We start from the raw sequence: 17663 nt of genomic DNA, 5'->3' as shown, positions 1-17663 counted from the left end.
AATGAAAATGAAGGCATCAACACAGAAACATTACATTCTATAAAAGGTAAAAAAACCCAAGTTGCTAACATGTTTTTAAGTCTAATATGAGCCATTCCTTACCATACTTTTGTGATCCAGCAAAGAAAGAACGTGTAAGAACAAAGGGTCTCTCCTTCCCTTCAGATCGTTGTATCAGTCCTTCTGCAGTAGCCATTTGCTGTTAACACCAAACAAGACAAATTTCAAAGAGATGATTGGATTTGTACAGACATCCCCAATAAGCTATCTAAAATACAAAAAGCAAACAGCAGGCAGGAGTGTGAAATGGAAAATATTAAAATAAATCCATAAAATAGTTTTTGTGGCATAATGAGACTACTCCAAATTCTCCTATTAAAAGAATGGAAAATTTTCTTTGGTTAGCAATAGCAATGAAACAATAATAAACAATCAGCTAGCATTTCTTTAGTGCTCACTATTGCTAGGCACTTAATACAATTTTCTCATATAGTCTACATAACAACCTCTGAGACAGATGGTTTTCACTGGTAGGAAAAACTGAGATTCAGAGAGGTTAAATGACTGGTCCTGAACTAAATAAGAAAGTTCACTAACTAAAGCAGTCTATAGTTATTGCAACAGGCTGTTAAAGATACAAACACATTACTATCTGAAAACTGTGCTTATATTTAGCCAGCAGCTCCCATTGGAAAATACCAATAGGCAAGAGGGCCACAGGAATATGGTCACAATTTGAAAATAACGAAGAACCATGCATATATATGACAGAAAGTGTCTGCCAAGTCTTTGGGATGCAGTTGGTAAGTGAAAGGTAATTTTATCAACTTTATTGAGAAAACTAAGTACTTAAGGAAGGCTTTACATTTTTAAAGTATACGTATTGAAATTATATGTCTGTGCTCTAAATCTTGCTCCTCCAGTGTGACTATAAGACTTGCTGTATTTAGATATTTGTGAAATCTTAAAACACTTGTTTTAATTACGTTCATTCACATATTTATATACTGCTTGCATCAATAAAAGTTTGAGCCAGTGAGTGCCACTTATTAATGGCTACTATCAAGGCAGTGGTTTTTATGTTATAAATTTCATAATATTTAAAAGTTCATCCAGTTCATCATGAAAAGAAAAAAAAGCAAAGGGAGAAATAATAAAAAGTCTTGTATTGGCTACTACCTAAGACTCATTGCAGTCGTCAGAAAAGACATACAAAGAGAAATGAACAGTAGAGCACAGCTATGATTTTACAAAGCAAATGACTTTAAGCCAAAAGGCAGGTCACATGAGCCCAGTTCTTTCTGGATGTCTTACGTGATAAAAACCGTAGATGTTGTGGAGTTCTCTGTGCTCCCAATTGCCATGATGAATGGCATTCTTCTGCATGGTTTGTTCTGGCCCTCTAAAGACAGAGGGCTCATTCATGTCATTCCAAAGGAAGAGGATGTCCGTAGATCCCTAGGAAGTAAACCTTGGTCATAATGACACTCCTACATTGATGATATCTATATAATAGCTGTCACCATTCCACTTTCCTACCTCATTTTAAAAATTATGTTTATTATCTATGCTTTGTCCTCTGCTTCACTGCTAGAGTATAAGTTCCACAAGGCATGACATTTTGTCTGTTTTGTTCATTAATAAATCCCAAACATCTAGGATAGAATAGCACCTGGTCCATAGAAAGATCTCAACAAATATTTGCTGATGAATAAAAAATGCTGCCCTATGTTGTCTGTGAAATATATATTGCCTGGCAAGTTCATTCCAAGACCTCCCAGCAGGACCCCTATGGGAAAGGTTGTGAATATTCATACTTAGGCTCTTTCTCATGCATCATATGCCACGACTCTTAACTAAGGGCAACTATAGCTGAACATGACAAGATTCTATTTTCTCTCTAATACTTTGAAAGACTTGACAGCCAATATACCTGCTTGTTAACATGATCTATAGTTTGTATTCTACACAGAATTGTTCAATTTAAGAGTGGGAAGGGACAGTTGAGTCATCTAGTTAACACGGCATTGCAGAATCCCTGGTCTTTTCTAGAATCCCTGATCTTTCGGCATTTGACTGAATAGCTAAAAAGACAGAGAGTCCCTCAGGCAGCTCATTCCACTATTTTCCAGAAGTCCTGCTCCTTGTAACACTCCCCTCACAGAGCCTACCTAGCTTGCCTTCTGGGACTCCATGGAATACATCTGTCACCTTGCCCACATGCAAGTCTTTCAAATGCCTGGAGGGGGCTTACTTGTCTTCTTTTGACTCTTTCTTCTCGATTTCTAAAATGTACACTTCTATGAACAAGGGTGTATTATTTCCAAATATTTAACTACCTTATCTTTCCGTTAGTACCATCTAAGGCAGGGATTGGGAAACATTTTTGGTAAAGGTCCAGATACTAAATATTTTCAACTTTGCAGGCCATGAGGTCTTTTTCCATTATTTAACTCTGCCATAGTAATACAAAAGCAGCCACAAATAACAGGGAAATGAACAGCCATGGCCAGATTTGGCCCAAGGCCCTGTACTAAGTTGTTTACTAGTGCCCTAATACTTGATGCCCAGAAACTAAAGTTTAGTGTTTAAAAGCTGGGCTTGGGAGACAAACAGATCTGATTTCAAATTTTGGTTCCATCATTAACTAGATGTGTGATCTTGGCAAGTTTTTAAACTTTTCTGTCTCAATTTCTTAATCTATGAGGTTAGATTTTTAGTTATAGTTCCAATTTCAGAGGGTTATTATAAAGACAAATGGTTTGATGCACATAAAGTCCTCAGCACAATGCTTGTAACATAGCAAGTATTCAACTTGCATTAGATATCATCATCATCATCACTGCCATCATCAATATCACCATAATTGGTTGAAAACAGTTCTCCAGATACGGCCTCTCCAGTTTTCCCTGTGATTCTTATCAGCTTGTTTAAAAATTGTACTTCACTTTTAATGACAAATATGTTGTAAGATATTTTCACATGTATCAGCATATTTAAATAACAGTTATGGAATACAATTTTATATAAAAATTTATATATCAATTTGAAAATATAATAAACCTCTGCTATAAAGTACTTTGATATATCATACAGTCTATTATAATAGAGGTCAAATCACAGCTTTTGTGCATTTGGTAATGCATATGGCACCCCTCCCAGCACCCCCAGAGTCTGCAATATGGTGGCCATACTTTCCTTTTAATACAAGCATTATATATCAAAGCTACTGAATGAAATTGAATGGTTCTATTCAATCACTTTTTCTGCTTCTTTCACTCTTTCAAGTAACTAGAAAAGAGCAAACGAATAAAAACCAACCTGATACACAGGGAAAGCAAAAAGACTTGAATACCACCCTCTGACCTTGGGATTGGTGAAATCCAAGTAAGAGGAGAGACCTGTGGAGGCAGAACAATAGGCAGCCCGTTAGGAACAGTGGCCCTCACAGTAAGATGCGTTATAAAGTAGATATCAGATGTGAGAGCTAGGAAATAGGCACCTTACATAAACATAAAAGATGGCTGACAGAGGAGTGGTCTGTTGAGAGGTGCAAAAGGCAATGCTGGGCTCCAGTGACAATCACTAGACTTTTCAACACCAGAGGCCCAGGGAAATGTACAAGCATCATGATGGAGCCTGTCCCTCACTGATGGCCTAAGATAGCCCAAGTAAGGATGGCAAATATTCTGCAGTAATCTCTTGATTCTTTTCTTTTTTTTTTAAAGATGGGGTTTCACCATGACGGCCAGGCTGGTCTTGAACTCCTTACCTCAGGTGATCCACCCGCCTCGGCCTCCCAAAGTGCTAGGATTACAGGCATGAGCCACCACGCCTGGCCGATCTCTTGATTCTTAAAGAGAACGGAGAATTGTGTTCAAGTGGTGTAAGGGAAAAAAAGAAAGGCACAGAGTTTCTCTACAGTACATGGATTTATAATAGAGTGCTATGATATGTGATGATTTTCGTTTTGTCCTTGGGGACTTTCTACCAAGGCTTTAAATTAATAATTTTTAATAACTTTTGAAATAAAGAATCCATAGTCACCAGGGTGGCTGAGGTCACTCATGTAAGGCTGGGAAGTCAAAACTATGGGTTAAAAGGGTGAAGAGCAATCACAGGGAGAGAACTTGCAGGATCCCCTTTTTTTCTTTCTCCTTCCTCCTCCTCTTTTCTCATTCCCCAAATTTTTATCTCTATTTGGTTACAAAAAAAGCATGTCACTGAGGTTTGGTTATTTTTCATTCACTCATTCAATTATTGATAAATACATAAAATTGCAGTACCAGGTGTTACGAAAGATGCAAAAGAAGGCAATACTATCTCTTCCTTAAATTAGATGCTTAAAATATAGCTAGAGGAGTAAGAGACATCTACAAGGGAGCAGACAGATGATCATGTACCCTTCTTAATCGGTATTGAACAAGCAGAAATAATAAGTGTATAAAGTGATTTCATACCAGGCCAGCACACCCCTTCAAAGTCTTCCCCTTCCTGATTCCTCACAAAGAAGCCCTGATCTTTGGCCTTCACATATACTGAGTAGTCAGGATCAATCTTGATGTGGGGATCACTGATGACCACAAGCTGTCAGGACATAAAGATTTAGAGGTCTCATCAGTTTTATGTAAGACAAGTATTCAATTACATGTTTTCACCACAGTTTGGGGGTTCAATTTTTACAAACAACTACAACTAGTATTGAAATATTTCAGACACAAAAATAAAAACAAAAAAGAGAAATATTTCAGATACCAGTAAAACCCTATAACCCTTCACGTGCTTATGAGATGTTCAATTAATATCAAAACCAAGCCAATGTTGGTCAGGTGCAGGAGCTCACACCTGTAGTCCCAGCACATTGGGAGGCCAAGGTAGGACGATTGCTTAAGGCCAGGAGTTTGAGACCAGCCTGGGCAACATAGTGGAACCTCACCTCTATAAAAAAAAATTTAAAAATTAGCTGGGTGTGGTGGTATCCACCTGTGGATCCAGCTACTCAGGAGGCTAAGGTGGGAGGATCGTTTGAGCCAGGGAGGTCACTGCTGTGGTGAGCCGTGATCATGTCACTGCAGTCTAACCTGGGTGACAGAGCAAGACCTCATCTCTAAAAAAGAAAAAAACAAAAACAAAAACAAAACAGGCCAATGCTCTTTTAAAATTATTGCTGCCTAACCAATACATGTTCTTTAAATAGCATTGATTAAGTCTCTATCGATCCATGATGCTGGGTGCTGGATATTATACATAGAGAACTAAGTTGGCAGGGTACCTGCTCCCTGGACATTTAGATGCTTAGATAACAGTGATATAAATAAACATTAACGAAACCAAGAGAATAACACATTAAAATCAAACAAAGTCCCCAAGCCCAGTGGTGGAGGCATATTAGGAAGGAGATTTGAGAAAAGCTATAAGCCACAGCATTGTAACTCTAGCATCTCTCCCTGCCTTTCTAAAGTCATACATACATAAATATTCATACTTCCACCAGTCTAGGCCCTCAAAAACACTTTATTTGGCTACAGCACCATCTAATCACCCTTCCTCATCTCTATTCTGATCTGTCCTCAATGCTAAAGTTTAATTCTTCATTGCTCAAAAATTTTCTTAAATTTTTATTTGTTTGTTTGAGACAGTCTCACTCTGTCGCTCAGGCTGGAGTGTAGTGCTGCGATCTCAGATCACTGCAACCTCTGCCTCCCGGGTTCAAGTGTTTCTCCTGCCTCAGCCTCCTGCGTAGCAGGGATCATAGGTGCCCACTACCATGCCCAGCTAATTTTTTTTTGTATTTTTAGTGGAGATGGGGTTTCACCATGTTGGCCAGGCTGAGTTTGAACACCTGACCTCAGGTGATTCCCCCCTCCCTGGCCTCCCAAAGTGCTGGGATTACAAGCATGAGCCACCATGCCCAGCCTAAAATTTTAAACTGTGGTAAAATACACATGACAAAAAATTTACCATCTTAACCATTTTTAAGTGTGGAGTTTAGTACTGTTAAGTATGTACATTCACAATGTTGTACTCAATCTCCAGTACTCTCTCATGTTGCAAAACTAAAACTAAACCTCTATACCCATTAAATAATGATGTCTCATTCCCTCCTCCTAGCCCCAGCAAACACTATTCTATAATACTTTCTGTCTTTATGAGTCTAACTACTCTAATTACTTTAAATTAGTGGAATCATACAGTGTTTGTCTTTTTGCAACAGGCTTATTTCACTTAGCATATATCATCAAGGTTCATCCATGCTGTAGTATCTATTAGAATTTCCTTCCCTTTAAAGCCTGAATAACATTCTGTTGAATGTATACACCATATTTTGTTTACATATTAATTTTTTAACAGAGTTGCAACCCAAGCAACTTGGGTTGCTTTGACCTTTTGGCTACTGTGACTAATGCTGCTATAAACATGGGTGTATAAATATCTGTTTGGGTTCCTGCTTCCAATTCCTTTGGGTATATTAAGTGGAACTGCTAGATCATATAGTAATTCCATTTAAAAATTTTTGAGGAACTGTCATACTGTTTTCCATAACAGCTACACCATTTTGCCTTCCTATCAACAGTACACAAGGATTGCAATTTCTCTACATCCTTGCCAACACCTGTGTGTGTATTTTTTTTTTTAAATAGCCATCATCTTAATGATGTAAAACGGTATTTCATTGTGGTCTCCATTTGCATTTTCCTAATGATTACTGGCATTGAGCATCTTTTCTTGTGCTCGTTGGCTATTTGTATATCTTATTTGGAGAGATATCTATTCAAGTTCTTTGCCCATTCTGTTTTTTTGTTGCTAAGTTGTAGGAGTTTATCATGTATTCTGGATTATTAACCCCTAATTCAAAAACTTGTAATGTCTTCAAATGTATACAAAGCAGATTACAAAAGGGTTCCAGCCTTTCTGGTCAGATCCTCCACTACTAGAACCCACATATGCCTTACTCACCTGTCAAACTTGCCTGTATACTGCTTTCCAAACACCCCTAATGCTCCTTCCTCTGGCTGCACTGCCCTCCTCTCTCTCCCAGCTTACCCATTAGTTAGGGATATTCTTTAGGGCTCATCTAAAATGCATTTCTAGGCCAGGCATGGAGGCTCACGCCTGTAACTCCAGCACTTTGGAGGGCTGAGTTGGATGGATCTCTTGAGGTCAGGAGTTCATCCCTAATTTGAAAATCCAACATGATGAAACCCTATCTCTACTAAAAATATAAAAATTAGCTGGGTATGGTGGTGCATGCCTGTAATTCTAGCTACTCAGGAGGCTGAAGCAGGAGAACTATATGAACCCATGAGGCAGAGGATGCAGTGAGCCGAGATTGCACTACAGCACTCCAGCCTGGGCGAAAGAGTGAGACTCCATCTTGGAAAAAACAAATAAATAAATAAAATAAAATGCACCTCTGGAACCAAGCCCTGCTTAAGTCTTGAGGATATGATCTTCTCTTTCTTGGCCTGTCCCCTACCCTGACCTTTCTTTGGCTCTCATGTTACTTCCCTGTATTGTGGTTGGATACTTGTCTTTTCCTCAGTCACTGTAAGACCACATCTTTTCATTATTGCTATTACCACCACTAATACTCCCGGAACTGGAAAGCAGCATTATGCATGTTCCAGTGGCTTCTCTGCCTCCCCATTTTCTATTTCTGTTCTTTTCTTGGCCAGATTGACAGGTGGAGTCCATCAGGGAAGTATGCAGGAAAAATAGTGTAATAAAGAATTTGATACCATATTTGATATTTGACTGTTAAGCGTTTTCAAGCCCTGCCACTCCCCACTTACCTTTCTGGCCATATCTGGGCAAGCTGACAAAGAAAGCTCTAGTGCTCCCTCTTTTGGTGCCAGCCAGGGGTTCAAACTATCTAAGCCTCAGCCTGTATGCAAGAGCCCTTGCCCTGTCCCCACCCGCTAACCACCATAAAAACTGAGCCGATCTCCTTTCCCAGTTCTCTCAATCAATTTTCAAACCAGCTTGGGAGCCAGCCCTGTTCTCCCCAGAAAGCCTCATTATATGAGTAATAAACTTTTTAATATACTCTTGGTGCATGTGTGGTGTCGAGACACGGAAACCAAATTTTGAGTGAGGGGGATCATACTAATACCAGGTGGCCAGAACAAACGGAACTGAAAATGCTAGACAGCTTCCTCATTATAGGGAGCTAGATAACTAAGCCAGGAATGGATGGAGTCACCGCCTTTTCACCATTCATTTTCTCTCTTAACACAGTGACAGTTACATTTGAATCTACTATTTTCATAGCAATTTTAAAAAAAATCAGATGTTTCTCCACCATTGATATGCCAAGGCAAGTTTAAAACATTTTTCAAAGCTCTGTAATTAAAAGGTTCAGAAATGTTGGCTTATTTTACCTTACGCTTTTTGCTCCTGAGCAGCTCTTGCATCTTCTTGGGGTTGGGGAATCTTTTTTGGTCCCAGGTGAAGTACCTCTTGCCCTCAGTGTGCTCTATGTCCAGCCACATGGCATCATAAGGAATGTCATGCTCATCAAACCCTGCATCCACTGCTTTTACATCCTGCTCATCTTCATAATTCCAGCGGCACTGGTGGTAGCCCAAAGAGAAAAGAGGGGGCATGGCTTGTGTGCCTAAAAAAAGAAGATGACAATTGAGTCAACTGCCACCACAATGATCATTATTCATTTGATAAATATTTCCTCAATGTCTACAGAGTATTCAGTACTGAGTTCATGCTTAGAATATCAAGGAGAAGAAAGCATAGTCCTTGCCTTCAAGGAAGTGACAACCTGGCTAATGAGGCAGGAGTGTAAATAAACTGTCTTGTCCTGAGGTATAACTTCCAGGTTAACTTGTCAGTCTAGTGCTACCAGAACACAGAGAGGTTAATAAATTCTGCCTGCGGTGAAGTATGGGAACTTGAAAGGCTTCAAAGAGGAGAAAACACCTGGTTTGGAACTTGTAGACTAAGTAGGAATATACTAGACAGGGAGAATAGATAGAGCATTCTGGACACAGGGAATAGAAAAAACACAGGCAGAGAAGTACATGACAGGCTTAGAGAAAAACAAATATTCCAGGGTATCACAGTGTGAGAGAGACCAGTAGAAGATGACAATGTATAGGGTTAGATTGTCAAGGGCCCTGTAAATTGAGGTTAGGAATTCTGAATCTTATCTTACGAGAAGTCATCAAAAGTTTGGCAAGATTTAATCTTAGCAGACCTATATTTTAGAAAAATTAAGTCAGGGTGCAGCATTAGGACTCAGCTGAAGGGAAAGAGACTGAACTTGGGAAAAAGTTTCAGTAAATTATTATCAAAATGTTTACTGATAACATGAAGGACTTCTGGTTAACCACTTGCATGTGTCTCCTTCCCCTCCTAAATTCACACTAAAATCTGGGTAAAGAAAAGAAAAAAATGAAGAAAGCCATAAAAACAAAGATAATGAGAATGGAATAATCTCACCAAAAATTTGGCAAGTGGTAGGCAGGGGAGGGGTGGTAACTGTTGAGCAAAGTCAGGAAAGCTCTCTCCAGAGTGCTATTGAGGAAGATACTGATGAAGAGCTCACCCCACTCCCAAACACTAGCAGACATGCCCACCCTCAAAACTAGAGTGGAAGACTCCCCCAGGCACACAGAGCCACCATGAAATATGAATGGAGGCCAGGTGTGGTGGCTCATTCCTGTAATCCCAGCAATTTGGGAGGCCGGGGCGGGTGGATCACTTGAAGTCAGGAGTTTGAGACCAGCCTGGCCAACATGGTGAAACCCTGTCTCTACTAAAAATACAAAATTTATGCAGGTGTGGTGGTGGGCAACTGTAATCCCAGCTATTTGGGAAGCTGAGGCAGAAGAATCGCTTGAACCCAGAAGGCAGAGGTTGCAGTGAGCTGAGATAGCACCACTGCACTCCAGCCTGGGCAAAAGAGTGAGACTCCAGCTCAAAGCCCACATTTGAGCAAAGTCTCCAAACTCAGAGACAGCAACCCAAATAAAGAAACAGCATAAAAGGATCTCTGAGAAAACAGGGGCAATACAAGGAACCAAAGTAAATATCAAAACATTATTACCAGTTATCTCTAGGGAGATGAAAAAAGATATTGTACTTAATACTAGGATAGCATAAAACAAGTGTAGGTTTAGTATCCCTAATTTGAAAAGCCAAAATCTGAAATGCTCTAAAATCTGAAACTTTTTTTTTTTTAAGATGGAGTCTCACTCTGTCACCCAGGCTGGAGTGCAGTGTCACAATCTTGGCTCACTGCAAACTCCGCCTATAGGTTCAAGTACTTTTCCTGCCTTGGCCTCCTGAGTAGCTGGGACTACAGGCATATGCCACTAGGCCCAGCTAATGTTTGTATTTTCAGTAGAGATGGGGTTTCACCATGTTGGCCAGGCTGGTCTCGAACTCATGACCTTAGGTGATTTGTCTACCTCCCAAAATGCTGAGACTACAGGTGTGAGCCACCACACCTGGCCTCTAAAATCTGGAACTTTTTGAACACCAGCATGACACTCAAAAGGAAATCCTGATTGAAGCATTTTGGGTTTTGGATTTTCAGATTAGATATACTCAGCCAGTAAGTTTCATGAAAATATTCAAAAATCAAAATAACCCAAAATCTGACACACTCTAGAGTCTCAGGCATGGAATACTCAACCTGTATACAATTTATGAAACAATACGTGCTATTTAATGCAGTGTGCTATTTTGAATTCCTCAGCAAGTTTTATAAGTGGGGTAAAAATACTTAGAAGATCTCAGTGCTTTGGAAGGCTGAAGCAGGAGGATGATTTGAGACTAGGAGTTCAAGACTAACCTGGGTAACATGGCAAGACCGCATCTCAACAAAATATTTAAAATAAACAGATAAAGAGAATTAGCTGGGCATGTGGCACATGACCACAGTCCCAGCTACTCAGGAGGCTGAAGCAGGAGGATCGTTTGAGCTCAGGAGTTACAGGCTGCACTGAGCCATGATCACGCCACTGTAGTCCAGGCTGGGCAACAGAGTGAGACCCTGTCTCTTAAAAACAAAAAACAAAAAACTTAGAGGCTCATCGGACTTGAAATTATACAGAGCATTATTGATCATGAGTCTGTCTGAGTGAAACAGGTTAAATAAATAATGTTACCAGCAAATTTGTTACTTGAAAAAAATAGGATGTACACATTTCATGATAATAAATGTTTTGCCACTGCTTTGCATAAAATGAAAACAAAAACCAAGGAACCATCAGAGGATAGAAAAGAGCTCTAAGAAAGCAGAAACATGATAGCCATAGATGAAAGGCCTAGAAAATACAATTGAGAATATTGCTCAAAAAGCAGACAAAAAAGGAAAAGAAGATTATAAAATCCGTAGAGCAGAAAGAGGAAAAGGAAGGAAAAAATTAATCTAAGGAATAATTCAAGACAGTTTCTCAGAACTGAAGGACACAATTTCTCAGAACTGAAGGACACAATTGAAGGGGTCCATATCTAATACCCAGAACAATAATTATTTTAAAAGACCTACAGCCAGGTGTGGAGGCTCACATCTGTAATCCTAGCACTTTGGGAGGCTGAGGTGGGAAGATCCCTTGAGCCCAGGATTTCAAGACCAGCCTGAGTAACCTAGTGATACCCTGCCTATACAAACAATGAAAAAATTAGCTGGGCATGGTGGCACATGCCTGTAAGTCCCATCAACTCAGGATTCTGAGGTCTGATGATCGCTTGAACCCAGGAATTCGAGGCTGTAGTAAACCATGATCACACTGATACACTCCAATCTAGGCACAGAGGGAAACCCTGATTCAAACAAACAAACAAAAGATCTCCATCAAGAGGTTTTATTATAAAATTTCAGAATATTGGAAATATGGAATGTCAGCAACAGAGAAGGTATTTCAGAGAGAAAAGACAGATTATATACAGAGGAACAAAGAAATAGAATTAAGAATGGTTTTGGAGCAAGAAAGTAGAAGACAATAACATAAATTCTGAGAGAAAGAATATTCAGTCTTGCCAGGCAAATTATCAATCAAGGTAAAGGTAGGAAAAAAGATGGTTTCACACTTGCAAGGAGGCAAAAAGAGTACCTCCAATGCAAACTTTCTTAGGAAACTACCAGAAGATGCTACAAATAAACAAATACAACAAGAGAATAAACCAGAAAAGAGAAAAACAGGGACCCGAGAAAGGAGGGATACAACACCAGAAAACAACAAAGGTAAGTTCTGAGATGAAAGCTGTGTAGGGAACCTAGAGAGCAATGGCGCAGATGGGAAGAGGAGGATGAAGAGCTCTGGCAGGGAAGAAAGTCTCCAGGGAAAGAAGTAGACTGGATAAAGTATCATCCTTGAGTATGTGAAAAATGTAAACACTTAATATTGATTTAACCAAAAGCTGTGATATAACTAGATTGGGTGAAAGACACAGGAGAGTATGGTGTATGATTGAGCTAAACCCTCAGCAGGAATCAATAAATAATCTTTAATGTCTTTGAACATGGCGGGAGATCCAGTATTTTTGAAGTGCTTTAGGATAAACCAGGATTCTCCCTAATAATAATGTTGAATGTAGCCGCAGGTGGGCTTTGATAGTACTTATTCCTGCATGGGTGTCCATATCCAAACTGTCATTCCTCCTGTCACAACTGGAATTGAACACCCTTGAACATGGGCTACACTGAGCTTGCTTTTCGCAACAGAACGCAGCAGAAATGATGCTGCATTACTTTTGTTTTTAACAGCTTTATTGAAATACCATGCAATTCACCCATCTAAAACACACAATTCAATGTGTGTTTTTATGGCATATTACATTATTAATTTTTTAAAACTGTGGCAAAATATGTAAAACAAAATTTGCCATTTTAACCATTTCCAAGTCCAATCCAGTGATACTAATTACATTCACCATGAAGTAGAAGCATTACCACTATTTCTAAAACCTTTACATCACCCCAAGCAGAAACTCTATAATCACTAAGCAGTAACTCCCCATCAATCACATCTCTCAGTCCCCTCTAATCTCTGTCTTGACAAATTTGCATATTGTAGCCACTTCATAGGAGTGGATCATATAATACTTGTCCTTTCATGTCTGTCTTGTTTCATTTTCCATATTTTCAAGGTTCATTCATGTTGCATGTACCTGAATTTCATTTCTTTTTATAGCTGAATAATATTCTATGTATATACCACATTTTGTTTATTTGTCCATCTTTCATGGGCACTTGGATTGTTTCCACTTTTTGGCTATCGAGAATAATGCTACAGTGATCATTGGCATACATGTATCTGTTGAGTCCCTGCTTTCAATTTCCTTGTGCATATACCTAGGAGTAGAATTGCTGGGTGTATCTGTTAGGGTTCTTCAGAGAACACAGGTCCTTCAGAGAAACAGAATTAATAGGATTTATACTGAATATATTTACAGATATTTATATATCTATAAATATGTATAAATACTCAGAGGGAGATACAAATATTGATTAATTTAAAATAAGTGGCCCCTGTGATTGTAGGGGCTGGCAAGTCTGAGTTTTGCAGGAGATACTGGCATACTAGAGAAGAGTTGATGTAGCAGCCTAAGCCTGAAGGCAAGCTGGAGACATTCCGTTTTCCCCAGGGACCTCAATCTTTTTCTCTAAGGCCTTCAACTACTGGATGAGGCCCACTCTCGTTATGGACAGTAATCTGCTTTACGCAAAAGTCTACTGTATTAAATGTTAATCTCATTAAAAAATACCTTCACAGAAACATCGAGACTGGTGTTTAAATATCTGGGTACCACAACCTAGCCAAATTGACACATAACATTAACCATCACACTGGGTCATATGGTAATTCTATGTTTAACTTTGTGAGGAAATGCCAAATTGTTTTCTGCAATGGCTGAGTCATTTTACATTTCCACCAGCAATGTTCCAATTTCTCTGCATCCTCATAAACACTTATGTTTTTCCATTTTTTGGATTTAGCCATCCTAGTGGGTGTTAACTAATATTTTACTGTGGTTTTGATTTGCATTTTCCTAATGACTAACGATGTTGAGTGGATTTTCATGGGCTTGTTGTTCATTTACATATCTTCTTTGCAGAAATATCTCTTTAATCCTTTGCCCATTTTAGAATTGGGTTGTCTTTTTGCTTTTTTAAGGATTTGGTAAAGATTTATTTATTTTTTTATTTCTAGTCTTTTAGTATGGCTCCTTTTCTTTTTTAAAGAATGTAACATATATTTATTTTTTTTTCCATTTCCGGCCTTTAAAAGTAGACACAGATATGCTTAGGATAAAGCTGATTTTTTAAAAAATATTTTTTATTGTACTTTAGGTTCTGGGGTACATGTGCGGATCATGCAGGACTGTCACATGGGTACATACATGGCAATGTGGTTTGCTGCCTCCATCCCCCTGTCACCAGTATCTGGCATTTCTCCCCATGTTATCCTTCCCCAACCTCTCTAACCCCTGCTGTCCCTCCCCTAGTCCCCTGCAACAGACCCTAGTGTGTGATGCTCCCCTCCCTGTGTTCATGTGTTCTCATTGTTCAACACCTGTGAGTGAGAACATGCGGTGTTTGATTTTTCTGTTCTTGTGTAAGTTTGCTGAGAATGATAGTTTCCAGATTCATCCATGTCCCTACAAAGGACACGAACTCATTGTATTTTACGGCTGCATAGTATTCCACGGTGTATATGTGCCACATTTTTTTTGTCCAGTCTATCATTGATGGGCATTTGGGTTGGTTCCAGGTCTTTGCTATTGTAAACAATGCCACAATGAATATATGTGTGCATGTGTCTTTATAACGGAATGATTTATAATCCTTTGGATATATACCCAGTAATGGGATTGCTGGGTCAAACGGAATCTCTATTTCTAGGTCCTTGAGGAATTGCCACACTGTCTTCCACAATGGTTGAACTAATTTACACTCCCACCAATGGTGTAAAAGTGTTCCTATTTCTCCACATCCTCTCCAGCATCTGTTGTCTCCAGATTTTTTAATGATCGCCATTCTAACTGGTGTGAGATAGTATCTCATTGTGGTTTTGATTTGGATTTCTCTAATGATCAGTGATGATGAGCATTTTTTCATATGTTTCTTGGCCTCATATACATCTTCTTTGGAAAGGTGTCTGTTCATGTCTTTTGTCCGCTTTTGAATGGGTTTGTTTTTTTCTTGTAAATCTGTTTTAGTTCTTTGTAGATTCTGGATATTAGCCCTTTGTCAGATGGGTAGATTGCAAAAATTTTTTTCCATTCTGTTGGTTGCTGGTTCACTCTAAAGATTGTTTCTTTTGCTGTGCAGAAGCTCTTATGTTTAAGTAGATCCCATTTGTCTATTTTGGTTTTTGTTGCCAATGCTTTTGCTGTTTTAGTCATGAAGTCCTTTGCCTATGCCTATGTCCTAAATGGTTTTGCCTAGGTTTTCTTCTAGGGTTTTTATAGTGTTAAGTTTTATGTTTAAGTCTTTAATACATCTGGAGTTAATTTTAGTGTAAGGTGTCAGGAAGGGGTCCAGTTTCTGTTTTCTGCACATGGCTAGCCAGTTTTCCCAACACCATTTATTAAACATGGAGTCCTTTCCCCATTGCTTGTTTTTGCCAGGTTTGTCAAAGATCAGATGGTTGTAGATGTGTAGCGTTATTTCCAAGGCCTCTGTTCTGTTCCGCTGGTGTATATCTCTGTTTTGGTACCAGTACCATGCTGTTTTGATTACTGTAGCCTTGTAGCATAAAGCTGATTTTAAGAGCACAAAAAAGTTGAGCACAAAGGATAGAATTAAATTCAGCAATCCAGAGTGATAAAGAGGAAAAGATACTGAGTAGGTGCCTTTGACAGAAAATATTACCCAAGTTGATTACCTAATAGTTGGAGATTGAAGTCCTTATATGCTGCAAAAGTGAGAACACTCTGGTGTATGAAGTACACGGTGACATTTGCAGCAACTTGGTCTCTATTCATTACTTAAGAACAATTAACATAGTTAAGTGTAGTCTTTAGTAGACAATCTGCATCCATTTAAATTTAAACATAATATTTTCCACAGTAGTGTAAATATAAGGCCACAGTATTTATTTTGGGTAAATCCTTTAATGTAGTGATTTTAATATCACTGTTACTCATTCTTTTGGAATATGAAGTGTTTTAATGGAATTAAGGCTACAGATAATTTTTAAAATACTGTATCATGACTAATATATTAAAACTATTTATACTGAGATATTTATATCTAATATCCAAAGAAAATTCACTGCCAAATTGTTACAGTAAATATTAATCGTCTGACACCCTTATTAACTGATTCTGTAGGTACAAGTACAGGTCAGTATGATTTTAGTGTCTATTCTTTCATTTTACTAAATTAGTAAAGCAGCATTTACAGAACCAATAAAAACAAGTGAAGCAGCCACCCAAGGACCTTAACACCTCCTGAGTTAGCTGTGTCACAAGCTCAGATAGAAATTCCCACTATATGCACAAAGCTGCATTCAAATTCTTCATCAAAAGGTGCTGGCAGAAGTTGTCAGACACCTTCCAATATAAATCTGCAATCCCATGGACCCCAGAAGAGACAGCAGTAAAACGCTTTATAAATTCTGCTGAGAAAATGCCCCCTTTCCTCATCAGGTTTTAAATTCCATGCTGGGTAGCTATGTGCTTCAGATTCTTTAAAGAGGAATTCCTTGGGGGATATATTTTCTGGCCAACTTGACCAATCCCATATCCGATCTGAGTTTTTCTTCAAGATGCTTTTACCTTCTTTCCTTCTCTCGTATCTCCCTCAGACTGAGAGCTGTTTTTCTCCAATGTCTGTGACAGAGGTAGGCTATCACAGAACTTTCGGAGCTACTCTAACCAAATTCATGTTAAATATCCAGCAGTATTTTTTCCATGTCACTATTGTATTAAAACAATTTTTTTAGATTCAGGGTCTCATTCTGTTGCCTGGGCTGGAAAGCAGTAGCACAAACATTGCTCACTGCAGCCTCCCTTTGAGAAGCAAGGCAGAGGATTACTCGAATTCAAGGAAGTACTTTGGAGACTTCCCAAAGCACTGGGATTACAGGCGTGAGCCACTGTGCCCAGTCCATGTCACCATTATAAACAGAAATGGATTCTATCATTGCTAAAGTGCTGTTCTACCCAGGAGTCCTGCAAGTTCTCTCTCCGCAGCCTGGGGATCCTGCTCTGTAATATGGTGCCAGAGGGTGGCTACAGCAGTCTGGGTCATTGCTTGGCTGTGGTCTAGGGGCTGTGTGTGCCCTCAGTGGTAGACAGTCTAGCAGGCGAGCATAAGGGATATGGGCCTAGGGCTCAGTCTGTCTTTTTGTTGTTGAGTTGTAGAACGTTCTTCATATATTCTGGATAAGCGACCCATATCAGATACACAATCTACAGACATTTTCTTCCATTTTGTAGGCTGCTTTTTCACTTTCTTCTGACACACAAAAGTTTTTAATGTTAGTGAATTCTAACATGTATTTGTTGTTGTTGTTGCTCACGATTTTGTTGTTATATTTAAGAATCCATTGCCAAATCCAAGTTCATGAATATTTACCCGTTTTCTTCTAAGAGTTTTACAGTTTTAGCTCTTATATAGTAGATCCATTCTGAGTTATTTTTTGTATATGAAATATATATAACATATTTTTTTTTTTTTTTTTTTTTTT

General features: G+C 38.8%; 1 protein-coding gene across 5 annotated transcripts in view; it reads right to left on the bottom strand.

Moving 5' to 3' along the window:
• The window catches only part of GANC (glucosidase alpha, neutral C), an 89786-nt gene that overhangs the window by 28940 nt on the left and 43183 nt on the right, over window positions 1-17663 (bottom strand). For 4 of the 5 annotated variants that reach the window (XR_001821020.2, XM_017516289.2, XM_037734164.1 and 1 more), the window contains exons 11-15: window positions 8382-8617; window positions 4461-4587; window positions 3322-3401; window positions 1315-1458; window positions 103-199 (exon numbers count right to left, since the gene is read on the bottom strand). Coding sequence is in view for 3 of the 5 variants with exons in the window: in XM_017516289.2 (XP_017371778.1) it covers window positions 103-199; window positions 1315-1458; window positions 3322-3401; window positions 4461-4587; window positions 8382-8617 (684 nt within the window). In the remaining 2 variants the exon portion in view is untranslated. The remainder of the gene's footprint in view (window positions 1-102; window positions 200-1314; window positions 1459-3321; window positions 3402-4460; window positions 4588-8381; window positions 8618-17663) is intronic. The other variant, XR_001821021.2, reaches the window with a different exon arrangement.

The sequence above is a fragment of the Cebus imitator genome, unplaced genomic scaffold (genome assembly GCF_001604975.1).
Source record: "Cebus imitator isolate Cc_AM_T3 unplaced genomic scaffold, Cebus_imitator-1.0 Scaffold579, whole genome shotgun sequence".
In the NCBI taxonomy this organism is placed as follows: domain Eukaryota; kingdom Metazoa; phylum Chordata; class Mammalia; order Primates; family Cebidae; genus Cebus; species Cebus imitator.
This window is presented reverse-complemented; position numbering and strand designations above follow the sequence as displayed.